Source organism: Heteronotia binoei, chromosome 5, assembly GCF_032191835.1.
Source record: "Heteronotia binoei isolate CCM8104 ecotype False Entrance Well chromosome 5, APGP_CSIRO_Hbin_v1, whole genome shotgun sequence".
Classification (NCBI taxonomy): domain Eukaryota; kingdom Metazoa; phylum Chordata; class Lepidosauria; order Squamata; family Gekkonidae; genus Heteronotia; species Heteronotia binoei.
Window position 1 is genome coordinate 108775348 of NC_083227.1, and position 21852 is coordinate 108797199.

General features: G+C 42.0%; 2 protein-coding genes across 3 annotated transcripts in view; both read left to right on the forward strand.

Moving 5' to 3' along the window:
• RASSF1 (Ras association domain family member 1) overlaps window positions 1-6851 on the forward strand; it is a 42029-nt gene extending 35178 nt beyond the window's left edge. For both annotated transcript variants that reach the window (XM_060240031.1, XM_060240032.1), the window contains 4 exons: window positions 2412-2516; window positions 2879-3176; window positions 4255-4370; window positions 5246-6851. In XM_060240031.1, the coding sequence (XP_060096014.1) occupies window positions 2412-2516; window positions 2879-3176; window positions 4255-4370; window positions 5246-5392 (666 nt within the window). In that variant the 3' untranslated portion in view covers window positions 5393-6851. The remainder of the gene's footprint in view (window positions 1-2411; window positions 2517-2878; window positions 3177-4254; window positions 4371-5245) is intronic.
• A 2911-nt stretch (window positions 6852-9762) lies between these two features.
• On the forward strand, window positions 9763-20972 carry TUSC2 (tumor suppressor 2, mitochondrial calcium regulator). The gene is made up of 3 exons (XM_060240033.1): window positions 9763-10084; window positions 13916-14036; window positions 17801-20972. Exons 1-3 carry the CDS (start codon window positions 9939-9941, stop codon window positions 17864-17866), a joined length of 333 nt encoding a protein of 110 aa, XP_060096016.1. The 5' UTR covers window positions 9763-9938; the 3' UTR covers window positions 17867-20972.
• The last annotated feature ends 880 nt before the right edge of the window (window positions 20973-21852 follow it).

Consider the following 21852-nt stretch of genomic DNA (forward strand, 5'->3'; position numbering starts at 1 on the left):
CCACACATGGTTCAGATTGCTCTTATATTCTTAGGAGTCTTTCTTAGCTACATTTCCAGAAAACTGTATAAAACAATACAAATAATAATTTTTAAACTCTGCCGCTATTCATAAGTGACCAAATACCTGTTTGAACTACCTCATGCTCTTAGAGTTAATATCAACATCATATCTTAGCCTGAGATGAAATCATGTGGAATTACAAAGTAAGGTCTGCATGAAATACTCACACTAACACAGGTTATTGCTGGAGCACTGGTGGAACCCCCTGTAAAAGTTTTTGCAAGAGAGTTTATACTGCAGTTTGCACACGCCTTGTAAGGTGGAACTTGTGACCCTGAATAAAGAACTCTTTAACATCTGTAACACTAAAACCTGCAACTGCATCGCAAGAAAGGTGACCACAGTTTCTGTACATTTATAGCCACCTGAATGTATACTTTATGACTAAATGTATACTTTGACTAAAAGGTGGCATATTTTAAAAAAATACACTGTAGTAGAGTTGGCTCTATACTTAGAGCAGTGGTTTCTCCAGTTAGTAAGGTCATGTCCCCTGTTCTTTTTTTTTTAATGTTTGCAAAGCTGTGGAAGTCCTTGGATAAAACTTGATTCTTTACAAACTTTTCTTATCAGACTAGGATCCTAAAGTGTGTTCTTACAGGCATTGTTTCTCTGCATACCAACAACTGAACACACATGAACTGGAAAGACTGGAATCCACAGAGGATGATATTAACCCCTACTTTGCAGCTTCAGGTGGTGGTGAAGTACTGCAGTTTGCAGGTGTAGCATAAAGTATACCTTGCAGCCTTTCTGATAATGACAGGATCCTCAATCCCATTCTGATACTGTATGTTAATCATGAGGCCAGTACACTGCCATTTCAGTTGGCAGAATGCTAAACAAAGGTGTAGCATGATTATCTCAGTTTCTCTTGCTACACCCACATGTATGGGGCCTGCTTCCACGAATTTTATCAGCTGATCACAGCTGTGAAAGAAACTTGGGAAGTGGGCCAGTAATTGCAGTTTGATACTGTGAATTCATTCAGCTCCCCCACCCACAGGCAAGTAAAGGAAGAAAATATGGTGAATATATGTTGGAGCATTTCAGGCAAAAATGGAGTGGTAAGATAAAACACACAGCAATGACTTTGTCTGAAGCCTGTGATGTCTCTTGGCAATCCATCCATGGCTTGTTTGCTGTCAGGTTCAGTATACATTTAATTATGCTGCCATTTCAGTTTATACCATTGTATTTGATCGCTTTCACCATCCAAGAGTATGCATGCAAATATATCGGATCTTGATGTTAACCTTACAGAAATCATCACTGCAGGATCTCCAGCTGTTTCTTAAACTCTCTTAAAGCAAGGAAGTAGTAATGAGATTTCATACGTGAACTTTCTAAAAAGAAAATGCTTCTGATGGGAATATGCTATTTACCTTTCAAACAGTTTTGTGCCTGGTCTGAATTCAAAAATGCTTTTTGAGAAGCTTGAAGAAGAGCTTTTGGAGTTTGTGGGTATCTTCTGAGAAACTGAGGTGCATGTGTGTCAAGAACGCATGTTTAGATTACAAGCATAATTGTAATTTGGATCCAGTAGGGGAGCTGCAGCTGTCAGAGCAAGCAAGGGGCATCATGAAGTCCAAGCTTCCAATCGGATGGCAGCAAGGGATTTCCCTGCCTTATGAGATGAAATATCTGGGTAGAGAGCTTTACTCTTTGGATTACAGTATAGTTATCAGTAGCAGTTTTATAGATTGTGTGTGTGTATGGTTTTGCACATCTTCAGGCATCTCCGCGTTCTCGTTTCCCAGTTTCATGTAGCATACACATGGAATTTGGGGGAGATAAACAGGTATTTTATATTGTGCTGGGTTTTGTAAATGATGCTACTGCTTGCATGATGTAGAAGTCCACTGTGAAGAAAAGCTCCTTTTCTGTGCTTTATGGAAAATGTGAGTGATAGTGTCTCTTCATCACTCAGGTCAGCAGCAACAGTAAGGCACTGCTGGTTCCTCCTAAAAAACCCTGCTCAGAAGAGAGAAATCATCTTGCCTTTTGTCATTGGAAAACTTGTGAATGGTGGAAAAAAGAAAGCAGAGATTCTTTCTCCCTTGTATTGGGCATTTGTTGGAAGTACAACCACATTCATTATTGGCAAGCAGATGAGAGAATTTATGGAGCCCTGGTTACTTGACATGGAAAACCAAGACCCATCATGCTAGTAAAAGGGATCCAGGTGGTCATAAGCAGGATATGAGGATGGCTAAGCCTGGCGTATGCCCTCTTCCTGCTTTTCAGGAAATGGGAGGAAAGACTAGAGGTAATTTAGATAAAGAAGCATTTTGAGGTTTTAGCCTTCTGTGAAGTGTAGACTAATAAGACTACCAATTCTTCTACAGGATGAGCAGATTGACTGGGAGAAACCGATTTTGTCCCAAACTGAGATAGAGCAGAAGATAAAAGAATACAACAGCCAGATCAACAGCAACCTCTTTATGAGTTTGGTAAGTCCAGGGAGAGTCATAACTCAGGACCAAGTGGCAACCCAGTAACTTAACTTCAAATGCCTGCACCTGCCTTTGCAGCCTGACTGCTGAATCCTTAAAATCAACCTGTTATAAATCAGAACCTTTATATAGTGACCTTTCCAGATGTACACTAGCCATCCCTAGCTTTGTATTATTCTGCAGTCATTTCACCAGAGGTAAAAGTCCAGCCTAAATAATCTGTTTTACAGAGGTTGCACCTAGAGCTGTCCTGAGTCTGTGAATTTACTGGTTTCCTTGCCTTTCAAGAGGCTGTGGCCTAACCTTGGTTACCATGAGCCTGCCTCCATACATAGCTCACTGTATTTCTGTTCCTATAGAACAAAGATGGTTCCTATACTGGCTTCATCAAGGTGCAATTAAAGCTGATCCGTCCTGTCTCAGTACCTGCTAATAAAAAGGCACCCTCTATCCAAGACACAAGGAAGAGCTCCTCACGCAGCCAAGCAGTAAAGCGTCGCACCTCATTCTACCTACCCAAGGACACAGTCAAGCACTTGCATATAATTTCTCGTACATGTGCCAGTGAGGTCATAGAGGCCCTGCTCAAGAAATTCATGGTTGTTGACAACCCCCGGAAGTTTGCCCTCTTTGAGAGAACAGAAAAAGATGACCAAGGTAAGGCACTTATTTTTTTTCCCCATCTCCAAGAGAATATTGGTTGCTGCTATGCCAAGCTCTTTCAGTTTATTGCAGGATTCTAAATAGTCATTGTCTGGTAGTCAGCAGTAAGTAACAATTCATTCTTCATTTTAGTTTTCAGTGTGCCACAGATAATGCAGTTATGTGAACCTATGACTCTTAAAAAATTATTTCTGTGGGTCAGTAATTTTGGCAAACTTATATAGTATCAGCAACCAAGTGATACAGTCTGATCATTGCAATTAAGGAATAAGAAGATGAAAACAACTATCCATAGATGATGCACATCAGTCTTGTTCATTTTGTCTTGAAGAGAGATGTGGTCCTGGCAGATGTAGAAGAACAGCTCTGTACAAGAGTTTATACTCTTTGGGCTGAATTAAATTATGTGTTGGTGCAAAGGATCTGAATCTCTGCTGTGCTTCCTTCCCCCAAAGTAGTTCCTTACAACCCTGGAAGAAGTGATTCATGGGGTTGCGGGACACATGTGAATTAATAACCATATTTTTAAATGTATTAATTACAATATTTATAGCCCACCTTTCTTTATTGCTGAAGGGCAGGGGGAAATGCACTGAGGTGAGGAAAAGAGCAAAATCACCCCCTCCTCCTTCCACAAGCTGCACTGACAGAAAAGGGAGGAGGGTCAATTTGCCCCCAGTGCAACAGCCCCACGTCCAGTTGTTAGTCTCCATAGGTGCTGTGACTCCAGCTTTTTTTAGAATCAGAAGGGACTGGTGGTGGCAGGAAATGCAGCAAAAATCTGTGCTCAGCATCACTTTTTGATCACTGGATCCAGTGATCACTATTAATTACAGGTGTGCATTAATACCATGTTCAATATTGCCCTTTAACAGAGATGGGCAGGAAGAAAAAGAAAAGTCACATCCTTTGCTTATGATTTGCTTCTGTAGCACAACCTAGCAAGAGAAATTAGAACAACATTCTTGTAGAACTGCATAAAGCAAAAAACAAACAACCCAGGATCTCTTGACTGAATGACTGAATTAATTGAGTTGCTAATTTTATTCTTTCTGCTGTTCTAATGTATCAGTATATCTCCGCAAACTTTCTGATGAGGAGCAACCTCTGCATCTCCGACTGCTGGCTGGCCCTAGTGAGAAAGCACTTAGCTTTGTTCTAAAAGAGAATGAGACTGGAGAAGTCAATGTGAGTATGTGTATTAGTACTAGTATATCTAAGGCCTTTGCTACATTATATAGGACTGGCTGCATATCTGTTTTGTAGCAGGCAAGGCTAATAGCTATTGATTGACATTGAACACCCAGCTCCTCTTGTCTCTGCCTGGCTAAAAAGGTAACATGTGGGCACTCAGACTTCCTTTCTGCAAGGCTGTCTTAATGGGGAACTGGAATATTAGTTGCACCCAGCTGCTTAAGAACAGCTGCTACATTTTTAAAAAACTATTTGTCTGATGCATCCAGTGGATGAGTTTTCTGGAGTTAACAGCTGAGTTTTAATTTTCTAAACCTTTTTGTGAGAGAGCAGAAATCTGAGCTTAATGTGTTATGCTTTAGGGGCATCATATGCAGTCTTCTATTGCCCCATCGCAAATGGCATGGGGACTCAGTTGTAGCGCACGTGTTGTTTAACAGAGCTTATAAAGTGGTATGCATGATCAGTAAAAATGGTGGGGCAGATGGATGGAATACATGTCTGGAATCCATCTGTATGCTTTTGAGTCTGATTCATACCATTGTTCAGGAGTATAACAAGGACTTCACAAAAGGGCTTGTTTTGGAGTGGCTATAGGGAAAACCAGCACTTGAAACAACAACTGCACACACTAGCATAAATTTTCTCTAGAAACTCAAACACAAGGCTTATGTGTACATTTTTCATTATAGAGTTCATGATCCTTGAGTGTTGCAGATTATTCACTTCATGTATCTTTACTGATGCACACATGCAGTCTTTAGCATGTGAACCCTTCTTGCTTAAATCTGGCCTTCTGCTGTAATATTAAAGCATAGATTTCTCTTAACTAATGTCAATTCTGCTACTGCTTCTTCTCTCTTCTTTAGTGGGATGCTTTTAGTATGCCTGAGCTGCAGAACTTCCTGCGTATCCTACAACGTGAAGAAGAGGAGCATGTTAGACAAATCCTGCAAAAATATACCCACTTCCGCCAAAAGATTCAGGAGGCTCTGACCACCAGGACCCCGGGTTGAGGTGCCCATTCCAGACCCAGCACTCCAGCAAGGATAAAATGCCAAATACAAAGAAGTGGTGAAGCCAAGTGGGACTATGAATGAAGCAATCCTAGGAGTGTCTGTGGACTGAATGCATCTCTGGAGGGACAGGGGGATGGGAAAGGGGCTACAAGGATGTCTGGTTCCCTTGGTGAGCCAATTAATGGGTGCATGTGTGATTGCTCCTTATGGAGTGAATGGTTAATAGTGGTGTGGAGTGGAGTGGAAGACAGTGGGATCAGGTAGGAATTACCTGTGGAATGAGTGTAAAGATGCAAAAAAAATTAGTACGGCTGTGGCAATCAGGAATGTGATGCCATTTTTTTTTTTAATCACAGACTGGCTCAGTGCTATGTTCTGCCAGTTTAAGGTTTTAATAAGAGCAGGGTCAACCAAAGGGACCATAAATGCTGATGTTTCCCCAAGAGGTCACCCTAGCAAGCACTTTCCCCTAAGACTTCTTTTGTATTTCTGTTGGGAATCTGATTGTGAAGGCTCATGGACTGGATTTGATCAGACTGGTTAATCTTACCTGCTTTTTCTTTGATCTGTATAACAGTAGGACTACTAGATGAACTGAGCCCTAAGGTGCCTATCAGCTAAAGGCTGTGGCCATACAAAACAAATGGTAGTAAAGTCTGCCCCCTACGCTGGTGAAATAGAAATGGGAGATGAGAATAGCTGAATAGCCTTTGGTAATGTGTGGTGGAAATCAAAATGCCAAAGGAATAATAATCAAAAGAAAAGCAAAGAGTTTCTGGTAAATTTCTTCCACTGTTACTCTAATTCCAGTGCTTACTTTAGAATAGCTATTTAGCTTAAGGTTGATGCCCTGCACCCCACCCCTCAAAAGCAAGGACAGTAAGAGGAAATGGAGTAGAGCCATCTTCCAAAAACACAAATCTGTGAAACTGATAAGGAGATGGACATTACTTTTCTTATCTTATATTGCTCTGTATATGAAAATGTGGAGATGGGGGACATAACAAATCCTGGGATTTAGATTTCTGTTCTGTTGAGGACAGCTGTTGTTTTGACTGTGTTCAGTTTGTGCATGCACACAGGTACCTGAATGCCTTTGACAGATATATGTATAAGGGACATTCCTGACTTTAAGACCTAGCATGGCATCTCTTCTTATCCCTGAGGAGTAGTTGTACTTCCTTGTTGTGGGGGATGGCATCTGTACCTTGAAGCAAATTACACTGCTTACATTTACAGAGCTTGAGCAAATCTTATTTGTATGTTATGTGAAAAGTGAAGTACACTGTTCAAAGCAGGCACTTAGAGAAAACTATGCTTATTAGCAGTGGCAGGTCCTATTGAAGAGTACAGTTTAAAATAAAGTTTGCCTTGAGCACCCAAAGGATGAAAGCTCAACTATTCAAGGTGTCAGTGGTGCTGTTTGTATACCAATCAATAAAAGATTCAGGGATGAGATATGTCTGGTGCATGTATTCCTCTGGAACCAGTTTCTCGCTTTGACATTCTGCAGATGAAGCCCAGCCACCCTGAACCCTAGGGCCAAATTTACTTCTCTCATGGTGGCCTACTCATGTTGTGTGTTCTAATCTTGGCCACCCATCTCTTTCTAATATCCCAATAAGGAAATGGTACTAAGGCAAGCCATGGGGTTGATAAATTAGGGTCACGCCAATGTCTACCATACCTTTGAAAGATTGTTTGCATATATTTGTCCTAGCTGGCCACACCAAATTAAAGATAACTAAAAGACTGACCATGCTGTTTTTTAAAAAAATTGGGTGCTGGGGCAAAGGCTCTTCTGATTTTCCAAAATGTGGCTTTCCATTTAAGGAGGAATGGGTTTTAGTAATAAAAGTAAATAAATAATAAAAGTAAATAACTGCCACATCTCCTGTTGGGATACCTTAGTTGAACCCAGAACAGAAGTCCGTGAAATACTCATCTCAGAACTGGGAAATGATAGGTGAATCTTTAAAGATGCAGAGTCTTGCTGTAATTGCATTTAATTGCTATATAGAACTGAAAACCGTACTACATAATGGAGATTGCAATGCTGAAATATATTTAATAAGTCTGCGTAAATCAGGCCTATTATATCCCTTGCATCAGCTGCTGCACACAAATACCCTCTAGCACAGGTTGGTGCTACCAAAACCCTTAGGTCATGCCTTAGGTCTTGGCAGGGAAGGCATGATTCCACTAGCCAGACATGTCAGCTTCTGGGAGGAGTCTGATTTTGTGGCTGCTGGAGCTATGCTAGACTGCACATGATCTCTGGTATATCAAAGACCAGGACCAAACACACTAACGCCAGTCATGTACATGCTGACAGGAGTGCTCCCTTGAATACTACTTATCCTTCAAGCCTATTGACTTGTGCGCCATCAATAGGCTCTGCAAAATAAGACTGAGCTGAGGAGAGTGGGGTGCTTTTCCTATTTTCAGCAGTGGCAGGAAGGACTCTTCACCTGTTTTTCAGTGGTTGCTTGAAAGGGCTCCATAATGCTTGCCATTTCAGGAAGCATTGTCTTCAAGCTAAATTGCTTTATTTAGCCTTTGTGATGTCATCATGGAACACAATCTGATTGGATATACAATGGCATCCCATTCTGTGTCATTCCCTACTAGGCTGGGATGGCTTTGAAATTATTCACTGGAAGATGGTGATGGCCTGCCTAGTAATGGAAAGGATTAAAAAAATACAAAACAATAGGAGTAACCAGGAGCAATGGGAACATATTTGCTCTGTGAAGCTATGAATTTTGTCCTGAATATCAAAAAGTGAACTCTTGCTGTATCTCTACTAAAGAAAGATGGAGAAAGATTGTCCTGGTCCTTGTTTGTCTCAGTTTGAAACTCATTTACATGGAAATAGTTGTGTACTTGGATGTGAAAAAGCTGGATTCAAGTCTTCTCTGTTGTGCACTCATTCCCTGGTTGCTCTCAACGGAAGAACTTAATGGCTTATTACTTTTGTCTCATAGGGAAAGGAAGTAGGGTGATTATACATGTTCTTCCTAACTGTAGAATATAAGTTACCCATGAAAACAATGGAAAGAATCAACATAAGCTGCTTTAATTTAGGTGCAATCTCAAAAACTGTTACACCCTTCCAAGGAAATAGATGTAAAAGGGCTTATCTCTTTGGGATTCCAGTGTGACATAGCAGATTCCCCCACTGAGTTCATTAGTGCTTATTCCAAAAGAAATGTACATAAAGTCTGGAACCTTAGACTCATCGCAGACAAGCGTAAGACATGCCACACCGTGGAAGTTTTAGTATGGTCGCTACTTTCCCTACCGAGACAAAAGAAACTTGTTCAGAAAGACTGCTACTTTCCCGGAGAACTCCTCCCATTGGAGCGATCGCTGTCACGTGAGCCAGGCAACCATAGAGGTAGAAATCTTCCCAATCCGCCCTGAAGAAGATACAGGAAAGATTTTTAAACAAACCGGCTTCCTTCCATATGCGGGGCAAGAATAACAAAAATGCACAAGAATTTATACAGAAGCCTAATAAAGCTGCAGGATGACAGCCTGAAAACAAACTCGTCTCTTTCTCGTACTACTGTACATTACAATGTATATTCAGCTGTATTCGCTACTGTAACGGGAGGCAGTATTTAAAAAGAAATGCCGGGCATGGGAGGAAAAATAGGCATGTGGAAAACTGGAAGCTCTAAGTAGGGGCTACAATAAACGAATTTCATTGTAGTGGTGGGATTCAACTGGACAATAACATAACTATGATAGGCAGAAAGTCAGCAAGTGTCGCACTCCTCACTGAATTTCCACACTGGCAGGCCTTGCCAGTTGAATTTCTGAAGTTCACAGAGTCTTTCAAGATTAGAGACAAGAGGCTTTCCCCTCAAAAATACTTTAATCCTGTATCGTTTATTTTGCTTTGGGGAAGGAAAACAGAAGAGAGTATGTTTTCCAAACACCGCCCCGAAAAGAAACCTCGTGTCCTTCCTCTCTCAGACTTCACAGAATTGTGTAGATGAAATGCGCGGAGAGGGAAGCTCAACACACCGTCCTGTATCTTAGAGAAAGTGAAGGACAAAGATGGGTGCTGCGGCGGGGATTGTAAAATTTCTGTCTGTCTCATTGAAAAACACAAACCATACGGGCGGAAAGGACTCGTGCTTCTTGGAAAGTTTTATTTCAAGACACTGCCGCAAAACAGAGCTTGTAACCATCTGCTTTACGGTTTCTTCTTACATTCTTCATGCCTACTCATTTCACCGAACTTAGTCCACACCACGCAGAATGCTCAAACAGAACTGGAACCGGAAGTGTCGAGGCAGACCCAATCGGTTTACCCCCCTTCCCGATCAGCTACCACCGTCTCCTCTTCGCAGAGCGGCCCTCCAGAGGTCCTGGAGCCGGAAGTTGCGTGCCGGGAAAGGGTGGCGCGTCTTGGGTGGGGAGCGGAGGCCGTTGTAGGGTTCCCTGGTGGAGGCAACGGGTGGCTCCTCCCTCACCACTCCCTCCCTCCCACCCCCTGCCTTTCTCCCCTGTCATGCCGTCGCTTTGAGCTATGGGCGCCAGCGGCTCCAAATCCCGGGGCCTCTGGCCTTTCAGCTCGGGCGGGCCGGGCGGCTCGGAGTGTCCGGGAGGGGAGCAGGCTCTGGCCCGGGCGCGGGGGCTCTGCTCGGCTACCCCCTTCGTCTTCACCCGCCGTGGGTAAGAGCGGGGCTCAGGCCGGTCCCTCCTGCCTCGGGGAGGGTCGCAAAGGTGGGCTGGGCTCCTGCTTGGAAGCGAGAGGTTGACCCGGTGTGTCCAGCTAGGCATTGGCCCGCTCTCTCTGTTCCCTCTGCTAGATCCAAATACAGCCGTGTTGGTCTGAAGTAGTAGAACAAAATAGGAGTCAATTTCATCTTTAAGACCAACTTTGTTTTATTCAGAATGTAAGCTTTCGTGTGCATGCACACTTCTTCAGATCTCATTCCTCGTCTGAAGAAGTGTGCATACACACAAAAGCTTACATTCTGAATAAAACTAAGTTGGTCTTAAAGGTGAAATTGACTCCTATATTGTTCCCTCTGCTGGCCGCTTTGCTGCTGGGACTCCTCAAAAAGGGGATACGTTGTTGTGCCTCAGGAGCGACGCCCTTGGCATCCTTGCCTGCTAGCCTTGTGGTGGGTGACCCAAAGCTTCCCTCGCCTCTCCAGGGTTGCTTTCCCGAGCTGCTCTTTGCGTTAATGCAGAAGTTGGATAATGGGCTTAGATTTCTGTGGGGACCGTCTCCGCTGATCCGCATGAAGTGGTTATTGTGCTGCACACCCTGGAAGTAACTACTTTTTGTAGGCTTGTGTGCTGTTAGCCGGTGGTTCACCTACCCGTTTGTCGGCTTTGCTCTTAGTTTCCTGACAGTTAACGGAAGAGTAGCTCCCTCTAGTGGCATTGATTTCCTTTTGTCTTAGAAAAGGCTCCTGGAAACAAATTCAATTCGGTCCGGCCGCTGCTGGTTTTCAGCTAAATGGGCTGTCATGGCTCGAAGGGTTAATCCTGTACAAGTTTTATCTTCTTTTATGTGCTGTGGCTAGCTCTCTTTATACTAAATATGGAAGTTAGTAACAGCAGTATTTACTGCAAATCCTCCAAAGCAAATAGTTAATAGAATTAACTCTTAAAAATTAATGAGTTAAAATTTACAGTGTTTAATAAGATTTCTGTTAATATGAATGATTCACTAAACAGTTCTTCTCTTTAGCTTCTGCTTGAACTGTGGCATTCTTGACTTCATGAACTATTTAACATTTGCCCATGGTCAAGTAACAGGCAGTCAGCTGACCATATTTGATCAGTCAGTGGACAAATTTATCTGTTCTGGTCACTGATGCCTTGTTGAATTAAGTGAGACTGCCCTGAATTAAACTAGACAGTAGCCTTTCTTCAAAATTCTTGTTGATGCTGCTGCTGTTGTTTTTTTAAATGCTAGTATGAATTCAGTATCTAAAATGTTTAGCTACAACATTAAAACTATTACATGTGCTTGGCTGCGGCTTGTTTACTAGATTCTTCCAAAGAAGTAATGATTGGCATTTGTAGCTTCATTTGTGTTAGACATATTTTGTTGAATCAAATGGATTGTTGGCAGACTGGATACAATATTTCTGCTCCTATATATCATGGGTATGAGTGGAGGTCAAATAATAAATATCTTCACTGCCCTCCATGCTTGTTCAGCATTAAAAACAGAAGCAAAGTGCAGAGTTACATTTCTTGGTCTGTTTTGAGATGTGTATGCTGAGCATTTTTGCAGAAGTTTGTGATCTGACATGAATTGGAAACAACAGAAATGCTAAAGTCTTCAGTTGTTTCTGAACTAAGGTTAATGATGGATGTACTCATCTGCTTGGCAAAAATCTCTTCTGTGGCAGCTGCATAAAAGTGGAAAGCATACCTACTTTAAACATACTTTTAAAAGACAAGATGATCCAATTCTGCCAGTATTTCATCTTCAAAATGTATCAGGGAATTAGAGTGCATAAGTATAGCTGTGTTCAGTGCTCATCCAGTAGCAATGGTCATACATTCTTCTGTGTTAAATTGACTTGTATTAATTCAACTAAGTTCTTTTTTTCCCTTGCAAAAATAAAAAGCTGCAGATACAAATTAGTGTTCTTGGAGATTACACTGGAATCTCTTTACACAGAGGCACCCCGGAATATTACAGTGACAGATTGTAGATTCCACAAAAGTAATCATTTTTTGATAGTGATGCAAAGTGCCAACAAGTCACAGCTGACATTTCAACCCCTTAGGGTTTTCAAGGCAAGAGATGCTCAGAGGTGGTTTGCCATCACTTGTCTCTGTGTCATGCCCCTGGTATTCTTTAGAAGTCTCCCATCTGAATACTAGCCAGGGCCATCCCTGTTTAAGTTTATGAGAACTGATAAGATCAGGCCAGCCTGGACTATCCAGGTCAGAGCTTTTGATAATATAATGAATTTATATTGTTTTTTTCCTCACCATATATACAGGGCTTTTTTAAATAGCAGGAACTCCTTTGCGTATTAGGCTACACCCCCTGATGTAGCCAATCCTCCCAAGAGCGTACCGTAGGCCCTGTAAGCTCTTGGAGGATTGGCTGCATCAGAGGTGTGTGACCTAATATGCAAAGGAGTTCCTGCTACAAAAAAGCCCTGCATATATAATTTATCAAAGTATCTATCTGCTGTACACAAACCGCTAGTTACTCAAATTTATAACCTGGTAAACGAGATTCTTATTGGTCGTCTTGTCTCCTGACATACCCAGGGAAATGCTGATTGACACTTTGGGGTCAGTCAGAGATTTTTCTCCAGGCCAGATTGGCAAGGGATCCTAGAGGTTTTTGCCATCTTCTGGGCATGGAGCAGGGGTTACTGGGGATGTCTGTGTTTAGGGGAGGTATTTGTGAATTTCCTGCATTGTATGGGGGATTGGACTAGATGACCCTGGAGGTCTGTTCCAACTCTATGATTCTTTGCAGGTATTCATAGTTCTCATGTGGATGCCATAATTGTCTTACTAGTAGTAAAATCAGGAATAGATTTAAATATTCAATAATTGATCTTCAAAAATCAAGATGGGCAGTTGTGCAAGTCTGTCTGTATCTGTAGAAAAGAGCAAGAGTCCAGTAGCACCTTAAAGACTAACAAAATCTGTGGCAGGGAAGGAGCTTTCATGAGTCACCGCTCACTTCAGATACAGCTAGAATGTGAGTCCAGCTCTCCATTTTGGAGAGTGGATATAATATGCAGAGGAGGTAATAGGTGTGGAGAAATCAGCATTGGTAATTAGACAAAAAAACTAAGTTTTGATTCTGTCCAGGAGAATACTTTGTCTTAAGCTTCATTATCAGTTGTAATTCAGTAGTCTCTTTTTCTAATCTCCCTTTGAAATCCCCTTGTAAGAGAACTGCTACTCTTAGGGCAGCAATTGAATGTTCTGGAAGGTTAAAATGTCCCCCCACTGGTTTTTGAATAATATGGTTTCTAATGTCAGACTTATGTCTATTTATTCTTTGTCAACTACCAGTACTAAAAGGCAGTGGCAGGGGAAGGCGCTGGCCTCTGTGCCTTCTTTGTTTGGCCCTCTAGGGCAACTCATTGGCCACTGTGTGGAACTCTGTTGGACTCGGTCAGGATGGCCAAATTTGCTTAAAGTAAGAGTCACCTAGAATAAACATCAGATTTTTGAGAGCCTTAAGACATGAACATCAGGTGAAGGAAGGAAGGAAATGGGGAAGGGACAGGTGGAAAGAAAGCAACTTTAACTTCATTCTTCAAGCTGCTGGCTTGGCTTTGAAAAGTGATTTAAAGAGACAGATGCCTTCTCCAAGCTGCCCAGTGGGGTGATGGGGGCTTCAAGAGCCACACAATATGTGTGAAAGAGCCACATGTGATTCCCTAGCTGCAATTTGGCCATCCCTCGACTAGGTGGACCAGTGGTCTGATCCAGCCAGCTCTACTTATGTTCTTATGTTCATGTTTGATACTTTCATGGTTATTCTTCATTCTTTTATAGTTCTATGTATTTTGATGAAGATGGTGATCTTGCTCATGAGTTTTATGAGGAGACAATAGTCACCAAGAATGGGAGAAAGCGTGCCAAGCTGAAAAGAATCCACAAGAACCTGATACCTCAGGTAACACAATCAGAAGCAAAATGGGGAGACTATAGCTTGGTTTCAAAGACTCATGGTTTGAGCAAGCAAGAATTTATATACACACAAACACACACATATTTAGTTTCATACCTTGCAAACTGTATACTTTGTATACAGAGTATGCTGGAGAACTTTATTGTTTGGTGGGAACATGTAGTCCAATCCGATACAGATGTGGGTGCACTTACAGTGGCCATCGGGAGTATGTGAGTGCATCTTGCAATCACGAAATGTGAGTGAACCTATATCAATCTGCTTTCTTGTCAGGAACTCTTTTGGCAGTGACTGAAGAACTGAAATCCTTGATTCAAGATAACCACCAGTTTATCCAAAAAGGAATTGTTGTTCAGTCGCACGGTCGAGTCCGTCTCTTTGCAACCCCATGGACAAAGTCACGCCAGGCCCTCCTGTCTTCCACCATCATTCCATCATAATTCCACCAAAAGGAATCAGGGGCATTTAATGGTTTCCGATGTGGCCTATCCCCCAAAATAGTTACATAAGCTCCAGATGCCTCATTTCTGGAATTTAAGTTCATAATTAGTGGCAAACATGAAAAGCGATCTTGGTTTCATAACAATCTGTGCTGTTTTCTAAAGGTTTACCTAATGAATTAAATGAACAGTAGATAATATTTTTCTGCTTTTCCCATGTTCATGGCAGTAGAGCAGAAACACATTAAAAACAAAAACTTGAAGTGAGGGAAGAGCCTATTAAGATCATCCTATTAGTAATAAAATAATATAATTTTTAAAATGCCTTCTAAAATAGGAGATTATACGACCTACAAAATCTAGACAAGGAAGATCAACTCCAGACTTCAGGGAGGGTATCTCATAGTCTGAAGGCTAAAAATGTTTCAATGCTTTAACACTTCTGCTAAACATAAATGCTTTACCTGGTAAGACCCATTTAATGGGGAATGCTTCAGTTTTAGATCATTAGACCATTAGATCACTGTGCCCTGTGATATTTGGATAGAGAGAAAGAGCTGGGTGTCATCAGCATATTGATGATACCCAATTCCAAAACTATGAATGATTTCTCATTCAGGCCTTTATATAGAGATTGAATAGCAAGTGGGATAGGAAGGCAACACAGTGTTACCTCTGACTTCTGAGGGATGGCTAAAGTAGTTATTGGAGCATTTCAGTAACTTAAGATGTACCGTAACTCAGTCCAGTGTCTAATGCACGGGTGTCAAACATGCAGCCCGAGGGCTGGATCAGGAACCCTTTGGGGGCCCATGAGCAACTCGTTGTCATCTGCTTCCTTCCCTCTCTCTTGCTTCCTTCTGCATCACAGCTTGCTTTGCCAGGCTTGCTCAATCCAGGCCCGTAGCTACAAGGGGGCCTGTGGGGACACAGCCCTCCAACTTCTGGGTGAGGCCCCCTAACTTTGGGCCCCCCCCAGCCCCCAGGGCCTCTGGTCTCCTTCCCGGCGCCTTGCCTTCCCCATCACCCAATCCTGTGTGGGGGTGAGTGGCAGAAGCAGCCCCCAGCCTCCCGCCGGCCAGTTAAAGCACCTGCCGGTCAGCTGATCTACGGACCCTTTAACTGGCGTGGAAGGCTGGGACTGCTTCTGCTGTCCGTCAGCCTGTGCACTATTTGAGTGGCAGGGAAAGGAGGGCAGTCCCTCCCTTCCCCACCACTAGGCCGTGTGTGCGCACTGCATGTGCACAGCATGATGACGTCACCGAGAGGTGACATTATCACACCAGGCACTCAGTACATCGCCTCTACAGCACTCAGTAGGCGCTGGAGAGGGAAATCACCGGTTTCCCTTGGCTTTAAGGGGGGGGGCTCCCCTGACCCCTTATAGCCAAGGCAAAACACTTGTCAGTTTCCCTCTGCAGTGTGGGCCGAGTTCAGCCAGCGCTGGAGAGAGGAATCACCGTTTTCCCTTGGCTTTAAGGGAAGGCTATGGGGTGAGGCCACTGAGTGCCCCCTGAAAATTTTATAGGCCCCCCAACCTTCCAAAGCCTGGCTACAGCCCTGGCTCGATCGCATAGGAGCTATAGAGCAAAGCCTCTTTTTTCTCCATTGATTGACTAGCACATGAAACAGCTTAAGCTCGCAGTGCCCACCCATTTCATGTTTTCCCCTGGATCTTAGGCTTAAAGCATTGACCATGAGATTTCTGTAATGAATGTCAATAAATCAAAAGTAGGTTTGCAACTTACAGACACACGTAAACAACACCTGAACAGCATACTCAATATTGCTACAGCACAGACATTGTCTCCAGATTTTGATACAATAGTTCAGAGCAAGAGGTGTCAGTTATCATAAACTATTAAATAAAAATATTACAAGAGTGCTAATCTTTTAAGCATATTTTATTTTAAGGTTTTTTTAAAAATCTTTAATTGTGTTTGTCTGTGTCCTTTATAAAGTTTATTTGTCTGTGACTGTCATTACATTTTATGACACATGTGACCCATTCCTACAAGGTCTCATTTATGTCAGATCTGGCCCTCATAATAAATGAGTTTGACACTCCTGGTCTAACGGATGCCTCAGAGTCTAATGGGTGCCATTGTTGATGCTGAATATATTTCTGTTGCTAGATTTGGACTCTCTTAGATGAAACCCCTGGGATGTTCAGGCACTTGGCTGGTGAATGAGAAGAAGGCTCTTTCCTCCTTTTCTGCATTTCTGTCAAAGCTTTCTGCCAACTTTTTATAAATACTAAGATATTCAGGATAGAATCTGCTTTCTCAGTTGATGTAGATCTACCTAAACATAGTATGTCTGTGCTACCTAGGGCTCACTTTGATCTTGTTGCAGAGGCTATGGTAACTGGTTTTGCCCTGACAACAATACTCTTCTTTCTGTGGTAGTTGCAGGCAAATATTGAAGTTTGATACCTCTCTGGCTCCTGCAGCTGGCACACCAAGAAAGAAATGCACATTGTTGCTATCAATATGTGGATCATCAGAAGATGCTGGCCTGGTCATCCAGTGTCCTTTATAGTAGTTAAATGCCTGTAAAAGTAGTGACTGTTCTTCAGAAAGTGTGGATGCTTCCTTGTTGATATTATTACTACAAAAGTGCATTGCAAAATAGATCTTTGATCTTTGTAGTGCTTTGATATTTTGAATTTTCCCAGCTTACAAATCATCTTGAAATGCACGATACCGCCATTTTTCAGGGAAATGCAGTCACAAAATCCTACATTTCTGGTGTTCAGCTTTGTTTGCTAATCAATTAGTTGTTTGAAATTTCATTAGATTGTAATGCTGAACCAAAATTGTGTAGTGCTACTGTTGCATGTTAATTTTCTGAGTCAGCACTTATAGGGATTATGCCTTCCACTTTACTTCTTGGGAACCTCATTGCCAGAGTCTTGTCATTTGTTGGAATTAAGTTCATATGCTCGCTGGCCTTGCTTTTACTCATTTGTCAGAGTTTACTTTTCTTGTGTACCAAAACTGTGGCTGCCTTACTTTTGTTGGCACTGGACTCATGTTTCCCATTATTGAGTCACATAAATCGTATTAGGTGAGACAGCCTTAATAGCAGAGATACAACCTCTGTGCCTTAGCAATGTCTAGTTTCTATTTAGAGTTCATTCTCATAATCTTACTTTTGATAGTTCAGTTATTCATAGTGTCGTTTAGTGAGGAACTATCATGTTCCTCTATTCAGCATCCCTTAAAGTGAATGGACCATTTATTGCCTAATTCTTGAAAGCTTTATATATGACATGATCTCATCCTCATCACCTCCTTCTCATTGCAGGGCATAGTGAAACTGGAGCACCCTCGGATTCATGTGGACTTCCCTGTTATCATCTGTGAGGCCTGAGCCACGGGGCAATGTGAACAGTCACTGTGTGCTGCCATTGTACCTCACTTGCCCAGTTTTACCGTACCTCGTGTAAACCACACTAGGCAGCCACACATCTCTGCAGAGTGATGGATCTGGAGAATGGACACATGGTTGGCTTTAAGCTCCTTTGCTTGGAGGAGGCAGCAGCACTGGGGATGTCTCAGAATTGGATAGTTACCAGGAATAGGATTGGCTAGGCAAGCATGTTAATAGGACCTGTGTCACATGAGATGTGTGGCCTTGTTTAGTAGCCTGCTCAAAAATTCCCTTGGCTGAGTCAAAAGTGGAATCCTTTAATCAGCCATTAAGTGATGTTTAGATGGCAACAGATTCCAAGAGTCTTGAAACTATGAAGAACCAACCTTCACCTCTTAACTGACCAGATGTCCGGCTTTTTGAGTATCCCTGTCAGTTTCTACAAAAACTGACAATTGCATTTCAGTTTATATGCAGTGTATGAGAGTAAAGGCCAGCAGGTGAGCAGCAAATTCTTATGTCTCTTCCTGCCCTGCCACTCCTCTCCCTCCACAAGGAAGTTGATGAGTATCCAACGCTGTACTGCATTCTTGGGAGATAGTATCTACTGTTGCAGTTCATGGAGGATAGCTTTCTGAAATGCACTTAATTTTGAGGTCCCCATTGTAATGGGCTGATATGCAGGCCTTGCTCTTCTGTAGTAGCTCCTTAGTGTGCTACACTTGTCTTGTTTTGCTGGCAATGTCTTTTCAACATTGCTATTTGGAAAATTCTATGGACTAGTGCCTATGCTGTAGCACACTAATGGAGCCTGCTGGCAGCTGCAATATCCAATTGTGTTGGTCTCCTAAATGCTTGTAGCTTTTCTGTTAAAAGTTTATCAAATGGGAAATGCCCTTGAGGCAATTTGTCTAAGCAGGCTATGGTTCCATTCCAGAGCATTCTTTTGAATTTGCATCCAGTTGGAGTGTTGAATGTGCCATGTTCCATATGCTTATTTTTTTCTCTCCTAATATAATTCTAGGTAACTTGATCCCTTAAATCATGATGTCAACACTAAGGCAGCCTTGTTACTCAGATTAAGATAGTGCTCTACCTAATCCCAGTTCCTGTGATTCCTCCTCCAAATAATCATGAAGTACTAGCATCTTCCTTTACCAGTTTCTTTGATTTATAGGATATGAGCAAGGCTTACCTAATGAGGGGAAATGCAGTGCACTTTAAAGGAAAGTGTGATCGTCTTCAGAAGGGCCTTGTGCTAGTGAAACGTTTAATTAGTTGAGCTGCTTCCATTGGCAAGCATGTCACTGAAAAGGTACACCTGTCTCCAGATCCCTGATGTTTGACTTTCAAGACTTAAAGCTGCTGAGACCTGAACAGGCACTATCCTGTTGAGGCAGTTATAACATTTAAGGGTGTTCCATATGCAGTGTACAGCCAGGAGACCTGAGCCTGCCTGCCTTTTCTACCAACCCCTCAGAACTTTAATAAAGCTTTAAAGCCAGATTATAGATAGGTTGGCTGTACCAGTCGGCTCACTGCACATCTTATTTTCCTTCCCAGAGCATGTCATTGCCTAAGTTCTTCAGGAGTTTTCTACCTCAAGGTTTAATTTAATCAGCTCGTATAGAGTTGCTCCGGAACATTAGTACATCTGTGTTGTATTTGTCTGCAAGTCTGCATTTGGAAGGGAACCTTTATAAGCATTATGAACCAGACTAGTAAGGATGTGGGGTTTCAGTAGCTGCATTGACAGAAAGGTTGCTGTTCATTTGGTGGCCGTCTTTTGCCTCTTGCACAGCTTCTGTCAGCTGCATGTTTGACCCTAGTGTGCATGCTGGGGTTTATCAAAGCACAGGAAGAAGGGCTTTCCCTGATGACTTCCTGAGTTGCAACTGGAACCCACTTTGCCATGTTAAAACCATAAATGTATAATGTGCTAATAGGCCTGGACTGCATTTTCTTGCTTTCTTCCTGCTCCTTTACTCCCCATTTGTCCTACCCTGGTGTGGCTTATCTTTTTGTTCCCTTCTAACTAGATGTGGTTGGGAAGCTCTGAAGTCATCCTTACCCTTCATTGTAGAAGGAAGTTTCCACAATCATGAAAATGAGAGTGTACTTGGGATAGAGATGTTTGCAATGCTTCTTTAGCTAGTAAAACTCCATCTCAGAATTATTGTGCACAATGTGTCACCGGCTGAAACTTGGAGGGAACTGCTTATTCTAAAGAAGACCACAGGAGACTGTATACCAAGAAGCTTGCCATTTAAAACTTTGTCTATGTAAAGCTGGCAGAAGTACTTTCCTCTCTGTGCATCACAACTTCCCACTGGAGTATTCTACTCTCCACGTGATAGGGATGAAGAGCCTTGAACGATTTTGAGACTGAAAAACTTCCCCTCCCCATAATCAGCATTTTTTCCCCTGAAGACCTAATTCATTTTCTTTTGTTCGCCTTTGCTTTTGAGCAATCAGCTGTCCTGTGATCAGAAAACTGTTGGCAGTATTTTCATTTTCCTTCACACTTCTAGTGCTTGTATGCATCCTGCTGAGGACCTCACTCCCACTGGAATCTAAATGGAGTCTCTACCCAAAGAAGCTTCATTTCTGCGTAGCTAGATACCACCCAAGATGCAGCAGACTCCTTGGGGCTTCAGACGGCTGCTTTCAGTCCATTTCTCGAAAAGGCTGGCTTGCCCACTGGGACTGCAGCTGTGCAGTTAGACTGCTTGGGTTCTGTAATCCCATCTGTGCTGTCCTTATTGTGCTTTTCAGCAGCCCTGCTCCTCTTGGGAGTAGGAGCTGTCAAACAGGGAGAGGGCTTGCTGAGATTGCTTTATAAGGGACAGTTATAATGTGAAACTTGGTGTAAATATATATATTATCAATATTGTTGGAGCAAGCAAAACGTTTTCCTTTTTTATGACTTCTGTGCAAATGTGTGGTTGTGTAGAAGACCGGAACCCACTAGCACTTCATTTTTTTGCTCCTGTAGCATATGAATTGGAGACAAATATGTAAAATATTTATGGTCCTTTTCCTCTGCCTTGAAGTGCATTTGTCTAATTTTGTTATATTTCAATAAAATTATTTGTAGGTCCCAGAAGTTTAATTGGTGCCTCTCTGGTCTGTAGTGGGCTTTATTAGATGTTACAAATAAGGAACTGGAAGGCTAATGATGGGTTGAAACTGAACTAAATCTCTGTTGTCCTTGTACAGTTCTGCCACCTCAGCGTGGAAGAACCCAGCTAGTCTCACCAGAGGCTTGACCTTATTCTTTCTGAAAACCAGTTTCTGTGAATTGTAGGATCTAGGACCTGCATGTCTACTTCAGACGATCTGAACCAGTGCTTCTCATGGCGGAAATTCATTGGTTTGAATGTTAAAGGATTCAGAAGCCCAAGCTACTGAGTTATTTATGCTTGCAAACTAATTTGTAAATAGAGGAACTTTCCCAACTTAGTCTTCCTAGTGTTTTCCTGCAGATTTAAGTTTATCCCCTTATTAATCAAAATCTACTCATCTGTGCCATCAGTGTGAAAAGCTGCAAAGCTGCATACAGTTTTCTTTTGTCTTCTGAAGATATTTTTGTATTCTGTAAAGGAACTGTCTTTTTCAGATTTTAAATATTTTATTGAAAGAAATAAAAAAAATTATGATACAACAAGCAACTGATAACCAATAGGCTATAACCGACAACATGAGAAAAGAGAAACTGTCACTTATGAATGCTATATGCAGTATACAATTAATGAAATGTATTACATTGCAATCAGCTTAGCCAAAAGATGTTTCCTTATATTGTGTAACAAGGTTGTAAAAGTTTATCATAATAACAATACCAAAACATTGCTTTATCATATATAGGTGGAAAGAGAGCAATTTCTTTCTGCTGAAGTTAAAATAAGGTTGGCATAATAAAGGTTCTTTGGTAAGATTTCTTTATCAACAAGATAATTTAACACAGGTTACTATAAAGCTTGAAA